Source organism: Atractosteus spatula, chromosome 3, assembly GCF_055471065.1.
Source record: "Atractosteus spatula isolate fAtrSpa1 chromosome 3, fAtrSpa1.hap1, whole genome shotgun sequence".
NCBI classification, from domain to species: Eukaryota; Metazoa; Chordata; class Actinopteri; order Semionotiformes; family Lepisosteidae; genus Atractosteus; species Atractosteus spatula.
This window is the reverse complement of record NC_142708.1, coordinates 67,543,784-67,568,971: the sequence shown is the minus strand read 5'-3', so window position 1 is coordinate 67,568,971 and position 25,188 is coordinate 67,543,784. Positions and strand designations below refer to the sequence as shown.

The following is a 25,188-nucleotide window of genomic DNA, read 5'->3' as shown; positions in this document are numbered from 1 at the left end:
CCTACCCTCCTCTCTGCATCATCAGTAGAGCACAATGGTACAGTCCAGGGACAAGACTGCACTCCTCCTCCCCTCCCCTCTCTATTAGCAGAAAAGGACGATGGTACAGTCCAGGGAGAAGGTAGATGCTCAGGTGGTCGGTGGAGGGAGTCCTAAAAACTCGTGAACATGGGGACACCATGCAAACTCCATTATGGCAGGCCCCCAAGTCCAAAATTCAGCCCAGGACAGGTGCTCATCACCACCGTGCCGTAGCTGGCCCACCTGATTCAGCACGAGCCCTTGAAAAACAGGGGAGCAGCAGAAATGTCACAAACGGTAGGGAGCAGAGGAGTGCCAGTCAGTCCCAGGATCTCATCTAGCTGGATCCCATGGAATCTGTTTTTACAACACAACGATTTTGTTCCAGACTCCCATCACCCTGTCTGTAAAGAAGAGCTTCCCAAATGAATGTCCTCTAAGTAACCCTCTGTAGTAGCCAGTAGCCCCTTGGAGTGACCAATAGGCCACTGGGGTTGATATCATTCTCTAGATTTACTTGTCATTCCATTGATTGGCTTGTTTTTCCCTTGACTGACCTGCAGTTCCCTTGATAGACTTGTATTCCCTTGGGAAATCACACTGGTTTGACTACAAGTTTACTAGTCAGTGTTTTATACTGTGGATCTTTACTGTGCCTTGTGCCAGACACGGGAAGGAGCCTTGAAAACATGCTCACTCGCACAAGAGAGAACATACAAAACTCCTACTCAACTTACACACAGCCTAAATACTAACAACATTATTTCACACAGATTACTAAAGTATCAACTTGAAATGCTTACTGCGTTGATCAGAAAAAGACTGTTCTGTGACTTTGTCTTCTGCATTGTAGATACCGCAGAGGCATTGCAGCGCGTTGCATTGTGGGATGGCTCGCTGTAATCTGACGCCATTTTGTTAAGGGGAAAAGGGGCCTCAGACCCCAGACTTGTATCTTCTCTGGGGTGCAAAAACATTTATAATAGTTTTAATTTCAGTGGGGAAAGAATACAATAAGAAGCATATAAACTGTAAGCTTAGAAGCAAAACCCAGACTCCTCTAAAACAATATTTTATTTACACAAACACAAAAAAAATCTATGCATTTACAATTCTGCCCAAACGATCAACATGTTACGATTTTCCAATTTTTAAAATTTTCTTTACAATATAAAATCTACAGAGATTTGGGACAGTGTTTCTTAAATGACCATAACTGATTAAAAAAAAGTTTCCTCCTTTGTCCATTAATACTGTATTTTGAAATATTCCCTGTCTTATCTTGTAACAGTGAGGACAGGTGATTCCTTTACATATATCCCATATGTAGACATAAATAGAGAGATCAATGACGATTAAAAAAGTACAATGTGGCTTGATATTCACTTCAATAGATGCATACATGACAGAATTAAAATAATGAAATAAACTGAGGAATCAGAGAGAGGGTACCTTTTTTCTTTTTCTTCCCACATGTTGTTGTCATGCTCAGCTCTCTGTCTCCGCTCAAGAAAGACTCAGTCTATCCTGCCAGAAAGCTGAGAGGAATCTCAGATGTGTGGATTTAGGACTTCGGACTTAGGCCATCCTTTAGGCAGAATCATTTATACCAATTTTTTTTTTACACAGCTGTTTATTATAGTGGAACAATTCAGGTGAAGCCCCCTGCTCAGTGGTACAGCAACAGCGTCACAACTGGGATTTGCACCCACAACCTCCTAGTGTCAAGTCCAATCCCCTAATGACAGCTCCACACTACAGCTCTCAGGCCCACCCCAACGGGCAGGCTGGACCCAGGCTAAGGGGAACCCAGCACCCTCTACCTCTTCCTGAAACACAGCGGAGCTGAGCAGTGAGTGTCAGCAAGGGGCTCCTTGCACACCTCCTGCAGTGACACTGACAGATCCTGTGAATCAGTCCCAACACCCTATAAAACAAAAACTCACTATGAATCAATTACAGAACATCAGGAAGTCAGAGGGGCAACAGACACGAGGCAGCAGCCTGGCCCATCCGACTGCCTCTGGCCTGGATTGAAATCCAGACGTCTGCACCAGTAACCCTCATCCTCATGAGGGCCCAGAGCCTCCTCCCACACAGAAGGAACTATGTCCATGTCCAGTTTGTCTTGGACGTCTGGCGCAGGTTCTTTGGTCACGGCAACTGTATTTTACAAACAGACCCAGCCCACAGCCTACAGCTGAAGAGGACAGGGGTGGGGTAAAAGACACCCCCTCTATAAGGATGAGGACTGAAAGAGAAAAAAGTCTGAGATTTCAAGAAAACTACAATATTTCCGAGCAACTTGAGGGCTTTCTAAAGGGAGCAACTTGGGAGCTATTTAAAGGGAGTTAAATTATTAACAAGGTCAGGTTAAAAAATGGGCTCAGCAAGAGGGTGGAATGAACTGTCCTGACAAATCGACAGGAAGTGCTGGCTTCTTGAGGAGGAGATGGATCTCACACTGGGAAATTCGAGATACCATGGGAGTTGGGACCTGCCCTTGAGAGATGAATATTAAGAAAAGAACAAGAAACTTTCATGCTGCTTAAAAGAGACCGGAGAAAGGATAACAGCACAAATAGAGAGTCATTCAGACTAAAGTCATAAGAGGTGTGGCTTTGGACCGTGGCCCGGCTCCCCACCCACGGCTCTTTTCCATTGGTCACACCTCCAGTCAGGCTGCCATATATGCTAGATGACCAAAGAGAGGGTAGAGCCTATCAGGAGAGAGTTTTACAGCAAACTATTTCCAATAAGGAGTACTGGCATACAGCTCTCCCAGACTGCAGCCTCTGAACTGTGTGTGCACGGCCCCTCAGGCCCCTCAGGTTGTAGAGCATCTGCCTGCCCTTTAAACTGGTTTCGATCCCAGGCGGCATCTTTAAGTGAGCCAGGACCGGCCCTGGATGTCTCAGCCCATGGAGGAGCTTTCTTGTTCTTTTGTCCACTGTTCCTGGGGCTCCGCATGGGTGGCTGGAAGCTCTGTGGTCTGGGTGACCCTTGACCTGTCATGCCTACGTCGCCCCCTTGCGATCTGCTGGAGGTACCTGAGAGCTTGCAGCCCTGTCAGAGAGAGCAACATCACTTTGTCAATCGACCGAGCTGAAGTCTGCTTTGGGCACTGTGGAGCTCACATGCAAGAAAACCCAGCTTAGGGCACAGTATTCTCACCCCCCCACAGGGGGCACCACAGGTGACTCTGGCTCCCATTCATGTCTCTGGGCTGACTGGAACAATCAGAGTGAGCGCCTGGATCCAGAAGACAAAAGCTGCAGCCAGATTGGGGACTGTGTGTGCGTGTTTGAGTGAATGAGTGCGAGTGTCTGAATGAGTGTGTGCCAATGAGTGTAAGAGTCCTCTCTGTCTGGTCATTCAGTGTGTGAGTGTCCTCTCTCTCTGATCAGTCAGCATGTGAGTGTCCTCTCTCTCTGGTCAGTCAGTGTGTGTGTGTCCTCTCTTTCTGGTCATTCAGTGTGTGAGTGTCCTCTCTCTCTGGTCAGTCAGTGTGTGAGTGTCCTCTCTCTGGTCAGTCAGTGTGTGTGTCCTCTCTCTCTGGTCAGTCAGTGTGTGAGTGTCCTCTCTCTCTGGTCAGTCAGTGTGTGAGTGTCCTCTCTCTGGTCAGTCAGTGTGTGAGTATGCTCTCTCCCTGGTCAGTCAGTGTGTGAGTGTCCTCTCTCTCTGGTCAATCAGTGTGTGAGTGTCCTCTCTCTCTGGCCAGTCAGTGTGTGAGTGTCCTCTCTCTGGTCAGTCAGTGTGTGTGTCCTCTCTCTCTGGTCAGTCAGTGTGTGAGTGTTCTCTCTCTGGTCAGTCAGTGTCTGAGTGTCCTCTCTCTGGTCAGTCAGTGTGTGAGTGTCCTCCCTCTGGTCAGTCAGTGTCTGAGTGTCCTCTCTCTCTGGTCAGTCAGTGTGTGTGTCCTCTCTCTCTGGTCAGTCAGTGTGTGAGTGTCCTCTCTCTCTGGCCAGTCAGTGTGTGAGTGTCCTCTCTCTCTGGTCAGTCAGTGTGTGAGTTTCCTTTCTCTGGTCAGTCAGTGTATGAGTGTCCTCTCTCTCTGGTCAGTCAGTGTGTGAGTGTCCTCTCTCTCTGGCCAGTCAGTGTGTGAGTGTCCTCTCTCTGGTCAGTCAGTGTGTGAGTGTCCTCTCTCTCTGGCCAGTCAGTGTGTGAGTGTCCTCTCTCTCTGGTCAGTCAGTGTGTGAGTTTCCTTTCTCTGGTCAGTCAGTGTATGAGTGTCCTCTCTCTCTGGTCAGTCAGTGTGTGAGTGTCCTCTCTCTCTGGCCAGTCAGTGTGTGAGTGTCCTCTCTCTCTGGTCAGTCAGTGTGTGTGTCCTCTCTCTCTGGCCAGTCAGTGTGTGAGTGTCCTCTCTCTCTGGTCAGTCAGTGTGTGAGTTTCCTTTCTCTGGTCAGTCAGTGTATGAGTGTCCTCTCTCTCTGGTCAGTCAGTGTGTGAGTGTCCTCTCTCTCTGGCCAGTCAGTGTGTGAGTGTCCTCTCTCTCTGGTCAGTCAGTGTGTGTGTCCTCTCTCTCTGGTCAGTCAGTGTGTGAGTGTCCTCTCTCTCTGGTCAGTCAGTGTGTGAGTGTTCTCTCTCTCTGGTCAGTCAGTGTGTGAGTGTCCTCTCTCTGGTCAGTCAGTGTCTGGGTGTTCTCTGCAGGGTCCCTGAGTGCTGTGACTGACAGAACAGGATCTCTTCTCCAGCAGCTCTCTTCTCCCTCAGATGTGAGTGTTGGTTCACCAAGTAGGAACTGGGGGAACGAGGTACAGATTTTGGGAGTCACAGGACTCCCTAGATTCTTCCTGATCTTCATGTTCACCCAACACCCCTGAACCCTGAGCAGATGACACCTGGGTAGGCGTGCTGCACATCTGGAGAGAAAAAGAGCAGCACAGTAAATACAGCGCCGCCCTGCTGGAGGAGACTGAAACCACAGGGCGTCAAGGCTTGGCTGCAACTCATCTGTCCTGCTTACCTTTGGATCCTATTTCATATTTTTCTGTCGATCGATGAATTTCTGTCTCCGGTCGGCAGGAATCTCATCCAGACTGATGCCGTGATTACTAGCCCTGCATACACAGAGACAGGTTAATGCAGAAACACTGGACACAACAGTACATTAACACTGCACTGAAAGAGAGAGGGGTTAATACAGACACACTGGACACTACAGTACATTAACACTGCACTGAGAGAGAGGGGTTAATACAGACACACTGGACACTACAGTCCATTAACACAGCACTGAGAGAGAGGGGTTAATACAGACACACTGGACAGTACAGTCCATTAACACTGCACTGAGAGAGAGGGAGGTTAATACAGACACACTGGACACTACAGTACATTAACACTGCACTGAGAGAGAGGGGTTAATACAGACACACTGGACACTACAGTATATTAACACTGCACTGAGAGAGAGGGGTTAATACAGACACACTGGACACTACAGTACATTAACACTGCACTGAGAGAGAGGGGTTAATACAGACACACTGGACACTACAGTCCATTAACACTGCACTGAGAGAGAGAGGGGTTAATACAGACACACTGGACATCAACACAGAGAGTCAGGTGTCCTACCCTGGTACAATGTCAGGCGGGATGGGAAGGGGTTTGGTGAATCCTTCTCTCCCAACCAACCAGAATGTGTCCTCAACACCTTTACCCTACGGGAACATAGGCCCAGTACCTCAGATCCAGTTTACCACATGTCTGCCAGTCACACGCTCACACCACCACAGATGACTACACTTCCTGTTCCAATGTGCTCTTTACTATGGATACTACACTGAGCCCTGAGGAAAGAGATGGCTGAGGCTGCAATCAGGATACTGATCGGTATCGATTGACCGCAGTGCCCGGTACCTTGAGTTCGGTCTTGCCCCTGACCTCCAGCCTGTACCCCATTTCCAGACTCTGCAGGATGCTGACGGTGCTCTGGTTCACATGGATTCTGTAAGCTGAGGAAGAGAGAACACAGCTGTGTCCGAGGCTGATGGCATACAGGTGCAGAAACCTGCCCTGGGCACATACAGTAGAGGCCGCTGCTAGCAACTTGTTGCCTCAACTTCCACACAACACCAGGCAACGTTCAATGCACAAGGGCTGTTGCTACAAACAGAGTTAGCCTCTCAAGAATACTACTACCATTATTATTTTTTAATAATAATAATAGTTATTAAATTAATAGGAATTCATTATTAGTAACTATTAAATCTAAGTTATTTAATATAAATTATGAAATTCACATTAAATTATATATTATACAATTTATATAAATAATAATACAGGTGGCACAGTGCAGCAGTGGTGATCATTGTGCTTCACAGTGCTGGGGCACTGGGCTGTCTGTGTGGAGTTTGCATGTTCTCCCTGAGTTTGTATGGGTTTCCTCCCACAGTCCAGAGGCATACTGGTAGGGTAACTGGCTATTCGGAAATGTGGCCCTGCTGTGAGTGTGTGTGTTTGTGTCTGTGAAGCTGTACTGTGATGAACTGGTGTCCCGTCCAGGGTGTACCCTGCCTTGTGCCTGTTGCTTGCTGGGATAGGCTCCGGCACTCCCATGACCCTGAAGTGGATAAAGCGTTAGTACATAGATGATAATGTCACTGTTGTAAAAGTTTACTATGTGCTATTGATTTGGCAATACTAAAATTCAACAGAACCCTTGAATAGGGCTCCTTGAATTGCCTGAATTGAAATTTCAGAGAGGGGTAGAGGGAGTGAGAGAGAGAGTGGCAGAGATGCAGGACAACGAGAGGATGGGGAGAAAGACAGGGTGAGACGGGTGGACAGAGAGATCAGGGCTGGTGAGCCAGAGGATGAGGTAGTAATCTGTGCAGATTGTTGGCTAATTCAGATGAGAGAATTAGAGGATTAGATTGATTCTCAGAGCTGTAAATCTCTCTGAGCCGACCTCATCCACACAACTGCAGTACTGCTGCTCCCCTCCCTGTTTTAACCCCTCTCTCTCAGTGCAGTGTTACTGTACTGTAGTGTCCAGTGTGTCTGTATTAACCCCTCTCTCTCAGTGCAGTGTTAATGGACTGTAGTGTCCAGTGTGTCTGTATTAACCTCTCTCTCTCAGTGCAGTGTTAATGTACTGTAGTGTCCAGTGTGTCTGTATTAACCCCTCTCTCTCAGTGCAGTGTTAATGGACTGTAGTGTCCAGTGTGTCTGTATTAACCCCTCTCTCTCTCAGTGCAGTGTTAATGGACTGTAGTGTCCAGTGTGTCTGTATTAACCCCTCTCTCTCAGTGCAGTGTTAATGGACTGTAGTGTCCAGTGTGTCTGTATTAACCCCTCTCTCAGTGCAGTGTTAATGGACTGTCTAGTGTGTCTATATTAACTCCTTTCTCTTTGTTATGTAAACCCTACGTATGAGCCCTGTGGCAATGACGTCTTTGACTGGTGTTTTGTAATTGTATTCTAAGCTCTGTCTCTGATGATAAAGGACTTTTAAGTGGTTAAATAAATCAGGCTGCTGTAATCAAAGCTGGTCTGTTTCCAACTGGATTAGTCTGGCCTCACCCCAGCCCACACACGTCACTCTCCACTCCCAGCTTCCGGGATAAGAGAGTGCCTGGACCATCTCTTTCCATCTGCCTTCCTCTTCTCTTTGTTTCACCCCACTATCTCTCTGTCCTTGTCTTTCTCTCTTGCCCTCCTGTGGCCCCGCCCACCTCTTCACCTCCTGCCCTCCTCTCTCTCCTGTGGCCCCGCCCACCTCTTCATCTCCTGCCCTCTCTCTGCTGTGGCCCCGCCCACCTCTTCATCTCCTGCCCTCCTCTCTCTCCTGTGGCCCCGCCCACCTCTTCATCTCCTGCCCTCTCTCTGCTGTGGCCCCACCCACCTCTTCATCTCCTGCCCCCTCTCCCCTGTGGCCCTGCCCACCTCTTCACCCCCTTCCCACTTTATCATGTGACCCCACCCACCTCTTCACCCCCCGCCCTCCTCTCTCTCTCCTGTAGACCCGCCCTGCTGCTGCCCCAGGCCCAGGATGCAGACTAGGAGCTGGGCAGGTGATCTCATGGCAGTGCTGCGAGCAGTGCAGTGGGATACTGTATGAAGGTGGCTGCGGTTTCAGGCGACTTGTGTTGTTGTTTGTACTCACGCAGCCCCGTCGACTCCATGCGGGAGGCGGTGTTGACTGTGTCTCCAAACAGGCAGTATCTGGGCATGGTGAGGCCAACCACCCCGGCCACACAGGGACCTGCACAGGCACACACAGACAGACACGCACAGACACGCACACACAGACACGCGCAGACATACAGACATGCACAGATAGACACACACACACAGACACACACACACACAGACACGCGCAGACATACAGACATGCACAGATAGACACACACAGACACGCGCAGACAGACAGACAGACATGCACAGATAGACACAGACAGACGCACACACAGACAGGCGCAGACAGACAGACATGCACAGATAGACACACACAGACACGCACACACAGACACGCGCAGACAGACAGACATGCACAGATAGACACGCACACACAAACACGTGCAGACAGACAGACATGCACAGATAGACACAGACACGTACAGACATACAGACATGCACACACACAGACACAGGCATACACACAGACAGAAAGACAGATACACACTGATTAAAGATCAAAGGCTTTTTTGTAGCTCATCACTCCTGGGGATACATGTGTATTATTTTGAACTCTCCAGCCTTGATCTGATCTTTACGACACAGTAACACCTGCAGCCAGCTGCTGATGCAGTTAAAGGGAATACAGGAATCAAGATGGGAGCTGCTGCACTGACGCCTTTGAGTGATTCCTGCAAAATTCCGATATCCGTATGGAATCTCCTGGACTCGGGGAAAAAGAAGTGCAATCCAACTGTGTTAGACTTGTGTGATGTCTTTCAAGACACTGGCAAAACAATTCCTGCGAGACTGCTTCTGCCAGAGACTGGAAATGGGATTAAAGTCTGGGTATAGGGAATATTTAGCAAACTACTGTTGTGTGTTGTGTTTCAGGGTATCTGGCCACAGTTCGGTGATTCTGTGTCAGGGTGAGTGGAGTGGGTGCCCAGGCCACTCAGGAGCGCCCCCTGTCTGGAGCAGGAGCGCGCGCGTGCTCACCGGAGTGCAGGCCTATCCGGATCTTGACCTTGACGTCCGGCATGTGTCTCATCCTGAAGGCCCCAATGCAGTGCAGGATGTCCAGGGACATGTTGGAGATCTCGGCTGCGTGGCGGTTCCCGTTGCGGTTGGGCACACCTGACGCCACCATGTAGGCGTCGCCGATGGTCTCCACCTGTCCACCGCGCACACAGAGACACACACGCACGCGCACACACACACACACACACACATACTGTGACTGTGCTGAAGATCACGTGAAGCTACTCCCTCTCTCCCACCTCTCCTAAACTCCTCCACTCCTTAACCCAAACACTCCTACCCTCTCTCTAACTCTCCACACACTTCCAGGCTGTGGTCACTGAGCCTGTCCTCTCTGGAGAGCCAGGTCAGTCTGTGTCCAGAGTCTGTGCCCAGGCTGTGGTCACTGAGCCTGTCCTCTCTGGACAGCCAGGTCAGTCTGTGTCCAGAGTCTGTGCCCATGCTGTGGTCACTGAGCCTGTCCTCTCTGGACAGCCAGGTCAGTCTGTGTCCAGAGTCTGTGCCCAGGCTGTGGTCACTGAGCCTGTCCTCTCTGGACAGCCAGGTCAGTCTGTGTCCAGAGTCTGTGCCCAGGCTGTGGTCACTGAGCCTGTCCTCTCTGGACAGCCAGGTCTGCCTGTGTCCAGTTTCTGTGTCCAGGCTGTGGTCACAGAGCCTGTCCTCTCTGGACAGCCAGGTATGCCTGTGTCCAGTGTCTATGTCCAAGCTGTGTTCACTGCGCCTGTCCTCTCTGGACAGTCAGGTCTGGCTGTGTCCACTGTGTATGTCCAGGGTGTGGTCTCTGAGCCTGTACCTCAGGTGGTCTGTTTGTCCGTGCTGTCTCTCGCCCTGGTCAGACACTCGGTCAGTGTGTACTGTCACTCAGAGCTCGGCCCCACCTGTCCCTCTCTCTGCCTCACCTTGTACACATCGTGGGAGCCGATGATTGCGTCGAACAGCGTGTAGAGGTCATTGAGCAGGTCGACCACCTCGATGGGCTCGCTGAGCGCGGAGATAGTGGTGAACCCCACGATGTCGCTGAAGTACAGTGTGACCCCGTTGAAGTACTCTGGCTCCACTGGGGTACCGGTCTTCAGAGCATTGGCAACTGAACTGAGAGAGAGGAGAGAGGGAGACTGATGTGACATGAAGAGAGAGCAGAGTACACATCCTCCATAGAGAGAGAGGAGAGAGAGGAGAGGAGAGAGAGGAGAGGGGAGAGGGAGGTGAGAGAGGAGAGAGAGGAGAGAGGGAGACTGATGTGACATGAAGAGAAAGCAGAGGGGAGAGGAGAGAGAGGAGAGGGAGGTGAGAGAGGAGAGAGATGGGATGGGGGAAGGAGGACAGAGGACAGACAGAAAGTAAGACATGACAATGCACTCAGACTGGCAGACGCACTCAAACAGACTCTCAGATAGACAGACAGGCTGACAGTCTCTCAGACAGACAGAGAGACAGACAGTCTCTCAGATAGTCAGACAGACAGACAGTCTCTCAGACTGGCAGACAGGCAGTCTCTCAGACAGACAGACAGTCTCTTACACAGATAGTCTCTCAGACCGGCAGACAGACAGACAGGCAGTCTCTCAGACAGTCTCTCACACAGATAGTCTCTCAGACCGGCAGACAGACAGACAGACAGGCAGACAGACAGACAGCGTGACTCACGGGGGGAGCATCTGTGTGAGCAGGCGATCGGTCTTCTGCTTCTCCACCTCCAGCTCCTCGGTCCTCTCGCGGATCAGGTCCTCCAGGTTGCTGCTGTACTGCTCCAGCATGCGCAGCATCGAGTCGATGATGTTGGTCTTCTTGCCCTTGTTGATGTTCTTGAACTGCAGGGGGTCAGAGAGGTCTTAGACTGGAGGGGTCTTCTGAGTCTCTCACTGGCCCTCAGATCCCCAGAACCTCACTCCAGTGTTCCTGCTTCAGTAGCAAAGCTGGGCTGCCAGCCGTGACCCCTGGGGTACCCCAGGGAACCCCACGCTCTCGTCTCACTGTCGATCCTGAAGGGCAGCCGGTCACATCGCGGTCTGACCTCACTTCTGGGCTGTGGATCTCCCACCTCCCAACCTCCCTTAGTGTTCCCATAACCCTGAAATTCCCATAACCCAGAGGGCAAAGACACACTGAGAAACTGATGAGCCTGCCTGAAAATGAGCGAATGAGGATTTGTTCAGTCCTACCTCTGTAACTGCTGACTGACGTACTGCAGGCAGAGGGACAGAGGGACAGACAGGCAGGCAGACGGACAGACAGGCAGATGGACAGACAGACAGGCAGGCAGAGGGACAGATGGGCAGACAGACAGGCGGATGGGTAGAGACAGACAGGCAGGCAGATGCACAGACAGGCAGGCGTATGGACTGACAAGCAGACAGATGGACAGACAGGCAGACAGATGCACAGACAGGCAAGCGGATGGACAGACAGGCAGGCAGATGGACAGACTGGCAGACGGATGGACAGACAGGCAGGCAGATGGACAAACTGGCAGACGGATGGACAGATGGACAGACAGGCAGGCGGATGGACAGGTAGACAGACACGCAGGCAGACAGATGGACAGACAGGCAGGCAGATAGACAGACAGGCAGGCGGATGGACAGGGAGACTCCTGACCTGGTCGAAGATCTGCTCGAAGTTGGGCCGCCTCTCGGGCTGCTCGCTCCAGCACTGCTTCATGATCTGAATACACTCCATCGGCGCCTGGTCCACCGACACCGAGGGCCGGCACAGAGGGGGGGGCCTGCGCACCTTCTTAATGATCTCTGAGCACACAGACCGGCAGGCCGGAGAGAGACAGGCACTCAGGCGGGGGGAGAGTCAGACACACAGAGAGACAGACAGGCACAGAGATACAGAGTCAGAGCCGACACACAGACAGACAGAGAGACAGACAGGCACAAAGATACAGAATCAGAGCCGACACACAGACAGAGAGACAGACAGGCACAGAGATACAGAGTCAGAGCCGACACACAGACAGACAGAGAGACAGAAACACAGACAGTCAGAGCAGACAGACACAGACAGTCAGAGAGACAGACAGGCAGGGGGACAGACAGGCAGGCTCACCCTCTGAGGGCATGTCCAGCATGCAGTAGGGGGTGCTGCGGCAGATGACCTCTTGCATGATGATGGAGAAGCTGTAGACGTCACCCCGAAATGTGCCCTTCCGCTCCAGACTGGAGTCCCTGAGCAGCTCCGGGGCAGTCCAGAACAAGTCTGTGTGGACAGAGGAGACAGGAGAGAGGGAGAGGAGGGGAGTGGGGCAGAGAGAGGAGAGAGGAGAGAGGAGACAGGAGAGAGGGAGTGGGAGTGGGGCAGAGAGAAGACAGGAGAGAGGGAGGGGAGTGAGAGTGGAGCAGAGAGAGGAGACAGGAGAGAGGGAGAGGAGTGGAGTGGGACAGAGAGAGGAGTGGAGGAGAGAGGGAGTAGGAGTGGGGCAGAGAGAGGGAGTGGGGCAGAGAGAGGAGACAGGAGAGAGGGAGAGGAGTGGAGTGGGACAGAGAGAGGAGTGGAGGAGAGAGGGAGTGGGAGTGGGGCAGAGAGAGGGAGGAGAGAGGGAGTGGGGCAGAGAGAGGAGACAGGAGAGAGGGAGGGAGGGGAGTGGGAGTGGGGCAGACAGACAATGGGAGAGGAGGAGATGATGGATACAGTGAGTGAGAGAGCAGAGAGAAAAAGAGGTGAGGAAGAGGGCAGCCTGTATACTGTGGGTTAAAGGGCAACTTATAACTATTATAACAGAATGCTCTGTGGCTTTTTTAGTATATCTTTATACATCTGTAAATGTTCATTTAAATTCACACTTGCACGTATACTGTCCCATCCATTAAAAACGTTCTTTCACAGCTGAGACCGTCTCCGAAGGCCTTGACCAATCCGGAGTCTCCCGGTCACGTCAAGACAGCTAGACTCCGAATCCTGATTGGCCTGCTAGCTGGGGAACTGGTCAGGGGGGAAGACGCTCACCCTCCGGCCTGCCGTCTATGTGTGGCATCTTCTGCGTGTCCAGGATCTCGTTGTAGCCGTAGTCGGTGACCTTCAGGACGAAGCGTCCATCCACCACGCAGTTCCGCGACTTCAGGCGGCCATGGACGACGTCGCGGTGGTGCAGGTATTTCATCGCCTGCATCGAGAGGTGGGGGGGGGTGGTGAGTTGCTCTGTGGGGGAACAATTTATGGTGCCCCACCCGGGATAGTGGGACCGCTCAGACTGGTATTGGGCGAAGACTCTACAGGTGCAGCAGGACAGCAGGGGGAACACCTGTCATGGACAATCACTGTGGACACCGCAGAGCGCTGCTATATCCAGGGCCCACCAGAGGGCGCTGCCTTCACTGTGGACACTGCAGAGCGCTGCTATCACCAGGGCCCACCAGAGGGCGCTACCTTCACTGAGGACACCAAAGAGCGCTGCTATATCCAGGGCCCACCAGAGGGCGCTGCCTTCACTGTGGACACCAAAGAGCGCTGCTATATCCAGGGCCCACCAGAGGGCGCTGCCTTCACTGTGGACACCACAGAGCGCTGCTATATCCAGGGCCCACCAGAGGGCGCTGGCTTCACTGTGGACACCACAGAGCGCTGCTATATCCAGGGCCCACCAGAGGGCGCTGCCTTCACTGTGGACACCACAGAGCGCTGCTATATCCAGGGCCCACCAGAGGGCGCTGGCTTCACTGTGGACACCACAGAGCGCTGTTATATCCAGGGCCCACCAGAGGGCGCTGGCTTCACTGTGGACACCACAGAGCGCTGCTATATCCAGGGCCCACCAGAGGGCGCTGCCTTCACTGTGGACACCACAGAGCGCTGCTATCTCCAGGGCCCAGCAGAGGGCGCTGCCTTCACTGTGGACACCACAGAGCGCTGCTATATCCAGGGCCCACCAGAGGGCACTGCCTTCACTGTGGACACCACAGAGCGCTGCTATATCCAGGGCCCACCAGAGGGCGCTACCTTCACTGAGGACACCACAGAGCGCTGCTATCTCCAGGGCCCACCACAGGGCGCTGCCTTCACTGTGGACACCACAGAGCGCTGCTATATCCAGGGCCCACCAGAGGGTGCTGCCTTCACTGTGGACACCACAGAGCGCTGCTATCACCAAGACACACCAGAGGGCGCTGCCTTCAATGTGGACACCGCAGTGCGAAAGGAGAGTGAGGACTGTGCACACCCTCCTTTGACACCCTCTACAGATCATTCACCCTGCGATTCAGCCTGAAAGGACAGACGTGACACATCTCCCACTAACAGCACAGCAAGATGGCAGTTGCCCTTGGCCAGTCAAAGAGCCGGCACTGTGGTACAAAGGACAAGGGCATCGTGGCTGACTCAAACCTTCACCACTCTGGCGATGCTCAACTTGCTGTGATCTGCCACCCAGGAAACCCCAGCATCTGTCCAGGCGCTGTCCTGTCTCTTGTCCTTGAACCCGGCCACGAGTGGTCACCTTGATAAGGTCCAGCAGCAGGGAGGACTTGAACATCCAGTCGAGCTTCATGTCGGTGTTGTGGATGAGGTCCTCCAGGCTGCCGCGAGAGCAGTGCTCCGTCACGATGGCGAACACGCCGCAGTCGTGGAAGAAGCCCAGGAACAGGTTCAGGTTCTCATGACGAAGATCTCTCAGCTGTCGTGGGAGAACATAATCACTGCCATCGCTCTCACCACAGTCACAGCCATCGCTCTCACCGCAGTCACAGCCATCGCTCTCACCACAGTCACAGCCATCGCTCTCGCCACAATCACAGCGATCACTCTCACCTCAGTCACAGCCATCGCTCTCACCACAGTCACAGCCATCGCTCTCACCGCAGTCACAGCCATCGCTCTCACCACAGTCACAGCCGTCACTCTCACCACAGTCACAGCCATCACTCTCACCGCAGTCACAGCCTTCTCTCTCACCACAGTCACAGCCATCACTCTCACCACAGTCACAGCCTTCTCTCTCACCACAGTCACAGCTGTCACTCTCACCACAGTCACAGCCTTCTCTCTCACCACAGTCACAGCCTTCTCTCTCACCACAGTCACAGCCGTCGCTCTCACCACAGTCACAGCCGTCGCTCTCACCACAGTCACAGCCATTGTTCTCACCACAGTCACAGCCTTCTCTCTCACCACAGTCACAGCCGTCACTCTCACCACAGTCACAGCCATCGCTCTCACCACAGTCACAGCCGTCACTCTCACCACAGTCACAGCCATCACTCTCACCACAGTCACAGCCATCACTCTCACCACAGTCACAGCTGTCGCTCTCACCACAGTCACAGCCGTCGCTCTCACCACAGTCACAGCCATTGTTCTCACCACAGTCACAGCCTTCTCTCTCACCACAGTCACAGCCTTCTCTCTCACCACAGTCACAGCGATCACTCTCACCACAGTCACAGCCTTCTCTCTCACCACAGTCACAGCTGTCACTCTCACCACAGTCACAGCCATTGTTCTCACCACAGTCACAGCCATCACTCTCACCACAGTCACAGCTGTCACTCTCACCACAGTCATAGCCTTCTCTCTCACCACAGTCACAGCCATCACTCTCACCACAGTCACAGCCATTGTTCTCACCACAGTCACAGCCGTCACTCTCACCACAGTCACAGCCGTCGCTCTCACCACAGTCACAGCTGTCACTCTCACCACAGTCACAGCCATTGTTCTCACCACAGTCACAGCTGTCACTCTCACCACAGTCACAGCCGTCGCTCTCACCACAGTCACAGCCGTCACTCTCACCACAGTCACAGCCGTCACTCTCACCACAGTCACAGCCTTCTCTCTCACCACAGTCACAGCCATCGCTCTCACCACAGTCACAGTCGTCACTCTCACCTCAATCACAGCCATCGCTCTCACCGCAGTCACAGCCATCACTCTCACCACAGTCACAGCCTTCTCTCTCACCACAGTCACAGCCGTCACTCTCACCACAGTCACAGCCGTCGCTCTCGCCACAGTCACAGCCGTCACTCTCGCCACAATCACAGCGATCACTCTCACCTCAGTCACAGCCGTCACTCTCACCACAGTCACAGCCATCACTCTCACCACAGTCACAGCCGTCACTCTCACCACAGTCACAGCCGTCACTCTCGCCACAGTCACAGCCGTCACTCTCACCACAGTCACAGCCGTCGCTCTCACCACAGTCACAGCCATCGCTCTCACCACAGTCACAGCCGTCGCTCTCACCACAGTCACAGCCTTCTCTCTCACCATAGTCACAGCCGTCACTCTCACCACAGTCACAGCCGTCACTCTCACCACAATCACAGCGATCACTCTCACCTCAGTCACAGCCGTCACTCTCACCACAGTCACAGCCGTCGCTCTCACCACAGTCACAGCCATCGCTCTCACCACAGTCACCCCCTGCCCTGCGCTGCCCGCTCACCTTGCAGAAGACAGTCTTGGTCGTGGGCTTGATCTCCATGTTTTTTCCTCCTACAGGAAACTTCTTCAGCCAGACCCAGTCGCCCTGGAGAAAGGGCAGGAGGTGGGAGTAAAGACCACTGTGCCCCAGGAGCTCAGGGTAACTCTACCACAGCAGCACACAGTACTACGGCCCAGTAAGAGACTCATATTCTCCAGGTGAGGGGATTGTATATAAGCAAATGGACTAAAATACCCTGGGAACAGGGTTCTCCCACCCCAACGACACAGTAACAGATCTATCATCCCCAACAACAGAATATTGTTACCCAGAACCCAAGTATAGTTGGTTTAATGTCCTCCAAAAAGTGTACAATACTCCACAGTATATATACTGTCCACAGTGTTACGGCCTGTTCCCAGCCTGGACAGTCCTATTCCAATGCCCAAAGTACTGTATATACCCCTTATCTTCTTCTGCCACATGACCCAGAGTATTGTACCCTACTCAAAATGTCTCCAGCCACATAACCCAGGTGTTATATCCCCTGCTGAAGGTCTGTCGCCACCCGGTCACCTCGTAGATGGCCACGTTGGAGCTCTCTGGTGTGGCGGCCGTCAGGCTGCGCCCGGATACTGAGTGACGGGGTGTCCTGTTGCTCTTCACATCCGACAGACTCCTCCCGGCCACGCTGTCCTCGTTCATCTTCTACAGCACAGAGAGAGGGAGACAGCGAGGGGTGGGACCAGTGTGAGCAGCACTCTTCAATATGTCTCTCAGTGAGCCAACAGAGCTGTGGGAACAGGTTTCTTCTTCTTCTTGTATAGCAGTAGTATTAGACAGGAACGCTGTCTGCTGCTCAGGCTGTGACAGGAGCTGTGAGCACACAACAGGAAGGAGAGGGAATTCTGGGGTATTATTTTGAGACAGCCCTGCCTCTTGCTCTGACTGACCTTCTTGCTGAGCTGGGCGTTGATGAACACCAGGTCGTCCAGGGTCAGCAGGATCTTGTTCGGACCCTTCATCAGCTGGGACTGCTGGATCCTCCTCCTGCACAGTGAAAATGGCAGCAGTGGGTCTGACCCGGTCCCAGCAGGCCAGCGTGTGTCAGTGGGAGTGTGTCAGCGGGAGTGTGACAGTGTGTGTCAGTGGGAGTGTCAGTGTGAGTGTGTCAGTGTGTAAATGTGTCAGTGTGTGTGAGACAGTGTGTTAGTGTGTCCGTGTCAGTATGTCAGTGTGAGTGTGTAAGTGTGTCAGTGTGTGACAGCATGTGTCAGTGAGTGCGCGTCAGTGTTAGCGTGTCAGTGTGTAAGTGTGTCAGTGAGTGTGTGTGTCAGTGAGTGTGCGTCAGTGTTAGTGTGTCTGCGAGTGTGTGTGTCAGTGTGAGTGTGTCAGTGTGTAAGTGTGTCAGTGTGAGTGTGTGTGTGACATTGTGGCAGTGTGAGTGTGTGAGTGTGTCAGTGTGAGTACGTGTGTCAGTGTGTAAGTGTTTCAATGTGACTGTGTGTGTGACAGTGTGGCAGTGTGTCAATGTGACTGTGTGTGTGACAGTGTGACATTGTGGCAGTGTGAGTGTGTGAGTGTGTCAGTGTGAGTGCGTGTGTCAGTGTGTAAGTGTTTCAATGTGACTGTATGTGTGACAGTGTGGCAGTGTGTCAATGTGACTGTGTGTGTGACAGTGTGGCAGTGTGAGTGTGTGAGTGTGTCAGGGACACCCCTACCTGAGGAAGTAAGCCAAGGCCACCCCTCCTACAGCCAGGCCTGTGATCAGCACAAAGATCAGCAGAACAAAGACTGGATCCACTCCTGGAGAGAGGAGGAGAGGAGGAGAGGGAGAGAGGGAGAGAGACAGGGAGACAGGGAGGACAGAGAAGGAGAAGAGTCAGAGAGACAGGGAGTAGAATGGGAGGAAAGAGGGAGGAGAGAAGAGGTGAGACAGAGAGACAGGGAGTAGAATGGGAGGAAAGAGGGAGGAGAGAAGAGGTGAGACAGAGAGACAGGGAGTAGATAGGGAGGAAAGACAGAGAGAGGGAGGAGAGACAGGGAGGAGAGGGACGGAGAGAGAGACAGGGAGGAGAGACAGGGACAGAGGGAGGAGAAGGGGAGGGAGACAGAGAAACAGGGAGGAGAGGGAGAGAGGAGAGACAGAGAGAGAGGCAGGAGAGAGGGAGGAGAGACAGAGAGAAAGAGGGAGAAGGGAGACAGGGAAGAAAGAAAGGGAGAGCTGAGTTTAATCCGTGTGCTGTGTGAGTGACAGAGACAGAGATGGCGAGGAGGACAAGCCGAGAGACAGAAGGACAGGGGGGAGTGGGTGAGGACGACAGTGGGGGAGCAGTGCGACTCTCACCCCCAGAGCAGATGGTGTTGGAGTCGAACCAGCAGCCGGAGTCGGTGCCTGGCGTGGAGCCCCCAGGGAAGTGCACGCCGCGGCCGGTGGGCACAAGGGACCCGCCGTGAGTGCTGGGTGTGAACGTGTGCGTGGGGCGCAGCGTGCTGCCCCAGCCGTCGCTGTCCAGAACCACGAACCGGGCCCGCAGCCCCGCCCCCTCCTCGCCCACCCACAGCCGCTGGCAGAAGCCGTCGAACTCGAAGCCCCGCGCGTGCTGTGCCACCGACGTGCCGGACACCCAGCGCCCGCTCCGCCGCCCACGCTCCACTGCGTTCGCCACGAAGAGCAGGGAGTTGTAGATGGTGCCAAAGAGAGGCGACACCTAGTGGTTGAGAGGCGGAATTACATCAAGAAGAGAAAGGGGATTCAACTGGTTTTACCGACAGAGAGACAGACAGAGCTAAGAGCTTCAAACACAAGACAAGCTTATTCCTCCAAATGTTCAATCTGCCACAGCGCTGTAACGCTACTCCACTAAGGGGGTGCAGAGTGCAGGGACGCCCCCACACTGTAACATTACTCCAGTAAGGGGGTGCAGTCTGCAGGGACACCCCCACACTGTAACGTTACTCCATTAAGGGGGTGCAGAGTGCAGGGACGCCCCCACACTGTAACGTTACTCCATGGGGGGAGGGGGTACAGAGTGCAGGGACGGCCCCACACTGTAACGTTACTCACAGGGGGGGTGCAGAGTGCAGGGATGCCCCCACACTGTAATGTTACTCACGGGGGGGGTGCAGAGTGCAGGGACGCCCCCACACTGTAACTTTACTTACGGGGGGGGGCAGAGTGCAGGGACGCCCCCACACTGTAACGTTACTCCACTAAGGGGGTGCAGTCTGCAGGGGCGCCCGCACACTGCGCTGGGTCCCCGAGCCGGACTTGCCTGACTGGGGTGCCAGCTGGAGCGGATCTCGTAGGAGTCCTGCGCGTCGCGGAAGGCCTCGGTGAAGGAGCGCTGCTCGCAGTCCACGGTGACGGTGAGCACGGCGTCGTAGGCCTGGCGCAGGGCGGAGTCGTTGGCCAGCAGCGGCTGCGGCGCGGCGCGGTAGGGCAGGCTGTACAGCAGGGTGTCGTAGGGCAGGAACACGTAGCTGCCGTCCGTCATGCGCAGGTCCTGCGCCGTCTTGAGGAGCAGCCGCTGCTCCTGCCCGCCGATCAGCGCCGAGTGCATGCACATGATGATCACTGAGGGACAGGCACACACACAGGCCAGTTACCGCTCACGCCCCCAGGACTTCGCGCCGGAACTGGGCATCTGTGATATCGCCACCCAGTGTGCAATCGCCAGCTCTCTAACTGGCTCCCTGTGCCCTCTCCAGAGAGGGAGGCACACTGACACACCCCTCTCCAGAGAGGGAGGCACGCAGACACACCCCTCTCCAGAGAGGGAGGCACACTGACATACCCTTCTCCAGAGAGGGAGGCACACAGTCACACCCCTCTCCAGAGAGGGAGGCACACTGACACACCCCTCTCCAGAGAGTGAGGCACGCAGTCACACCCCTCTCCAGAAGGAGGCACGCAGACACACCCCTCTCCAGAGAGTGAGGCACACTGACACACCCCTCTTCAGAGAGGGAGGCACACAGTCACACCCCTCTCTAGAGAGGGAGGCACGCAGACACACCCCTCTCCAGAGAGGGAGGCACACTGACATACCCCTCTCCAGAGAGGGAGGCACACAGACACACCCCTCTCCAGAGAGGGAGGCACACTGACATACCCCTCTCCAGAGAGGGAGGCACGCTGACACACCCCTCTCCAGAGAGAAAGGCAGGCAGACACACACCTCTCCAGAGAGGGAGGCACACAGACACACCCCCTCTATAGAGAGGGAGGCAGGCAGACACACTCCCTCTATAGAGAGGGAGGCACGCAGACACACCCCCTGTGTGCATGTGCAGAGAAAACTCCTCAAATTTATGTAGGACCAAATTAGACCAATACCCATAATTAATAAACATACAGAGGAGAGCAACCAAATTCTGGTTACGGAGGAACTCCAAGCACCACAAGGCCCTGCTGAGCCAAGAGCCCCCTCAGCCAGCTGGTCCTGCAGCTCGCTGACACCAGCCAGCCTCAGGGCAGCACTGCTAAAACAACACGAATCAGAATCAACCGAAACACAACACAAGCCGAACAACACTACCTCACCCACTGGGTAACAACACAAACAACACAAACTGGAATGCTACAGAATCCTAAACAGACAATACACACTAGCATAATATATGACCAGGGTATGAAATAGCAAAGAGAAACAGACCCTGACAAAGTACAGGCTCAGTGACCACAGCCTGGCCATCGAAACAGGGTGACACAGGCAGACCTGGCTGCCCAGAGAGGACAGGCTCAGTGACCACAGAGGAGAGCAGAGTAATGAAGCCAATTCATAGATGTCTGTAGATCTGATGAATGTCTGTAGATGATGTCTTAATTATATATGCTTTGGCAACACTGTAATTCATCAGTCCTGCCAAACAAGCTGTTTGAATTGAAAGTGAGAGCGAGAAAGACCTAGAGTGAACAAGGAAAAGCGATAGTGAGGTCAGGGAACGTGAGAGTGAGGTCAGAGAGAGCGAGAGTGAGGTCAGAGAGCACAAGAGTGAGGTCAGAGAGACCGAGGGTGAGGTCAGAGAGAGCGAGGGTGAGGTCAGAGAGAGAGTGATGTCAGAGAGCACGAGAGTGAGGTCAGAGAGAGCGAGGGTGAGGTCAGAGAGAGAGTGATGTCAGAGAGAGCGAGAGTGAGTGAGGTCAGAGCAAGAGTGAGGTCAGAGAGAGAGAGCAAGAGTGAGAATGAACACGACTTCTTGTCATCTAACCCCAACCATATCCCCCACAGAGCCAGACTGACGGTGCCCTGCTGCTTCCTGGGCACAGCCAGCTGCACGACTCCGGCTCAGACTAACCACTCAGGAACCATTTATCCCTCAGGTCCGGGGTGGGCACTGACTCCAGCACATTCCTAGAGCGACTGGGAGTTTCCTAAACTGTGCATCTTAGAAATGATACATTATACAAACACAAATGACCAGGAAATGAAAGGTAGCGAAAGCAGTCATGCTGGCAGTATCAGTCTTCGAATCACCATTGTCAAGGACAGAGGTGACACAACAAGGGAAGGCCAATCATCTCATCCTGCTCAATAGGATGCTAATAGCTAACTAACTGATCTGAGGATCCCAGCCTGCTGGTTCTCGGTTGATCCCAGGGAATTTGCTTCAACAGCATGACGAGACAGCTTGTTTCAGCTGGCAGTACTACCAGTGTGAGAGCAAGAGCCCATGCCAGTGTCTGTAACTGGGCCACAGTGACAATCAGCATCAGCAACAGAGCCAGGGACATGACCGTAATCAACATCAGTATGAGAATCATCATCAGCAGCAACAACACTCCTGTCTGTATCAATAACAAATAAGCGCACTCTCACCTGTATGATAATCAACATCATTTTCCTTAACAGCTGTATTTCTACCAATATGGACATTAGCAGAGTAGCATTGTAGGTAACAGTAGTAGGTAGCAAAATCAGCAATATCATTATCAGTAGCTATATCACTAGTAGTTTAAATGTCCATATTTATATCAAATACAGGTAGGAAAAATAGTTTGTGTAATGCTATCCAAATTAGTAACGATAATGACTCCTAACTCCTAACTGCACATTCTGTAGTAACAGTATCAATGTTATCAATAACTGTAATGGTGATGTCACTCTCTATTGGTATTGGTAATACTATTGGTATTGGTATTGGTAATACTATTGGTATTAATATCATTAGCATCAATACTAACATTTCTAGTCTCAGTCTAAGTGTCAGTGATAAGTAAGAGTGTGCCTTTTAGCAACAGTATCAGTATTAAAATAAATTTCAGTAACAGTGTGCCTGTTAATAACAGCAGCAGTATTAATATCACTGTCAGTAACAGTGTGCCTGTTAGCAACAGTAAAAGCATCAAAATCACTGTCAGTAACAGTGTGCCTTTTAGCAACAGTATCAGTATTAATATCACTGTCAGTAACAGTGCGCCTGTTAATAACAGCAGCAGTATTAATATCACTGTCAGTAACAGTATGCCTGTTAGCAACTGTATGAGCATCAAAATCACTCTCAGTAACAGTGTGGCTTATAGCTTCAGTACTGGTATCAATCAATGTGATCCTTAGTGTGAGAATGTGACACAGATCAGTAACAGTGTGGCTATTACAATCTCTGTCTTAGTCTCAGCATCAGATATGACTCCCAGTATCAGTATCAGTATTAGTGTCAGTGTCAGTTTCAGTGTCAGCACCAGTGGCAGTATCAGTGTCAGATATGAGTCCTAGTCTCAGTGCTGGCATCAGATGAGTTCCAGTCTCAGTACCAGCATCACTCTCAGTCTTGGTATCAGTTATCAGTCTCAGTACAGGTATTAGCTAACAGTCTCACTCTACGTATTGGTATCAGTACCAGTTATTAGTTATCGGTCTCAGTACAGGTATCAGCTATCAGTCTCACTCCAAGTATTGGTATCGGTATCAGTATAGGTATCAGCTATCAGTCTCACTCCAAGTATTGGTATCGGTATCAGTACAGGTATCAGCTATCAGTCTCACTCCAAGTCTCACTCAAAGTACTGGTATCGGTATCAGTACAGGTATCAGTTGTAAGTCTCACGCTAAGTATTGGTATCGGTATCAGTACAGGTATCAGCTATCAGTCTCACTCCAAGTCTCACTCAAAGTACTGGTATCGGTATCAGTACAGGTATCAGTTGTAAGTCTCACGCTAAGTATTGGTAACAGTATCAGTACAGGTATCAGCTATCAGTCTCACTCCAAGTATTGGTATCGGTATCAGCTATCAGTCTCACGCTAAGTATTGGTATCAGTACAGGTATCAGCTATCGGTCTCACTCCAAGTATTGGTATTGGTATCAGTACAGGTATTAGCTATCAGTCTCACTCCAAGTATTGGTATCGGTATCAGTTATTGGTTATCAGTGTCAGTACAGGTATCAGTGGCATTTCTCCCTACCTCTTACTTTGTCAGCCCGTTTGATGCGCCGCAGGGCCTCGCTCGGGCCGTTGCCCTCCGTCTCCATGGTGACCACCACGCTGACGGGCAGTCCGAGATGGCGCAGCGAGGTTGCGAGCTCGTGGCCCGTCTCCACCCACAGGTCGCTGTCGGCGGTCACGATGGCGGCGTGCGCCCAGCGGAAGTAGCGCAGCACGGCGAAGAGCACCTGCGAGGAGAGCGGGAGGGGGCGCAGGAAGGTGGGGTAGCCCCCATCGTGCAGGTCGGGGTTCAGGCAAGCCCAGGACACCACCGGCTTGTTCCAGTTCTTGCCCAGGAGGGCAGCCGCCGTGCAGTAGCCCGGGTTGGTGGGCCCGACGAAGGCGGAGCCGTAGCTCTCGCTGTTGATGAAGGTGGACAGGGCCCGCGAGGTCTGGCAGTCCTCGTTCACCAAGACGTAGTCGTACCAGTAGCCTTTGTTCAGGAAGGGGTCCTTGTTGATTCGGCTGGTGGCCAGCCGGGCGGCCACGTCCGGCAGCGCTTTGGCGAACAGAGGGTCACAAGTCCAGGGCCCCACCACAGCAATCTTGTAAGTGGCCGCTCTGCCTTGGGAGAGCAAGCAGGATGCGACCAGGAGGGGGAGCCACAGCCATTTGCCCCAGCTCCAAGAACATCCTCTGCTGCATCCCATAGCATCCAAACCTGCTCCCCCATTCCCTCTAGCATTCCCAATCCGATTCCTGGTCCTGGCTGTGTCTACGGTTTGGGACCACCTGGGGTGGTAGGATGAGGTCAGCAGAAAACTCCACAAGCCATCAGGCTGGACAGCCATGACCCCACCGCTGGGTGTCTTGCGGAACGGGCTGGGAATTCCCAGGCTTGAGGGGTTGGGGGGTGGGACTGGGCTTTAAGAGAAGGGAAAGAGGGAGAAAGAGGAAGGGTGGTCAGGGATGGAGTGTGGTGTGTGGAGTGTGGCTGCTTAGACCTCTGCCTTGGTGCGCAGTCTGTCCAGCCTGGCAGAGCAGGCACTATTCCAGGGTTGGCACCATATGTGAGGAGCCCACTGTCTCATTGAGCATGATGGGGAGCTGAGAGCTCTGCCTGGAAAGAGAGAAAGAGGTTAATACAGACACTCTGGACACTACAGTACATTAACACTGCACTGAGAGAGAGGAGTTAATACAGACACAGCCTTTCTCCTTCTCTGATCTTGTGAGGAATTAAGTGTGTCATTGTGCGTGTCCCAG

General features: G+C 52.8%; 1 protein-coding gene across 1 annotated transcript; it reads right to left on the bottom strand.

The window, feature by feature from the left end:
• Positions 1 to 1,078: 1,078 nt before the first annotated feature.
• Positions 1,079 to 24,773, bottom strand: gucy2d (guanylate cyclase 2D, retinal). Its single transcript, XM_088910110.1, has 19 exons — positions 23,963 to 24,773; positions 19,828 to 20,129; positions 18,900 to 19,263; positions 18,274 to 18,358; positions 17,506 to 17,602; positions 17,129 to 17,260; positions 16,574 to 16,657; positions 14,621 to 14,797; positions 13,135 to 13,291; positions 12,238 to 12,387; positions 11,782 to 11,930; positions 10,831 to 10,994; positions 10,083 to 10,275; positions 9,142 to 9,316; positions 8,132 to 8,230; positions 5,884 to 5,978; positions 5,599 to 5,684; positions 4,985 to 5,078; positions 1,079 to 4,880 (listed from the first exon to the last, which is right to left on the bottom strand). The coding sequence occupies exons 1-18, from the start codon at positions 24,771 to 24,773 to the stop codon at positions 4,994 to 4,996; spliced, it is 3,405 nt and encodes a 1,134-aa protein (XP_088766236.1). The 3' UTR covers positions 1,079 to 4,880; positions 4,985 to 4,993.
• Between the last annotated feature and the right edge of the window lie 415 nt (positions 24,774 to 25,188).

Excerpts from the sequence above, each read along its gene's own strand:
- gucy2d (XM_088910110.1), bottom strand. The coding sequence starts at position 24,773 with ATGGCTGTCCAGCCTGATGGCTTGTGGAGTTTTCTGCTGACCTCATCC. Across the intron at positions 19,264-19,827 it reads CCAGCTGGCACCCCAGTCAG|GTGTCGCCTCTCTTTGGCAC; the intron begins GCAAGTCCGGCT and ends CTCAACCACTAG. Across the intron at positions 5,685-5,883 it reads GGGGCAAGACCGAACTCAAG|GGTAAAGGTGTTGAGGACAC; the intron begins GTACCGGGCACT and ends ATGTTCCCGTAG.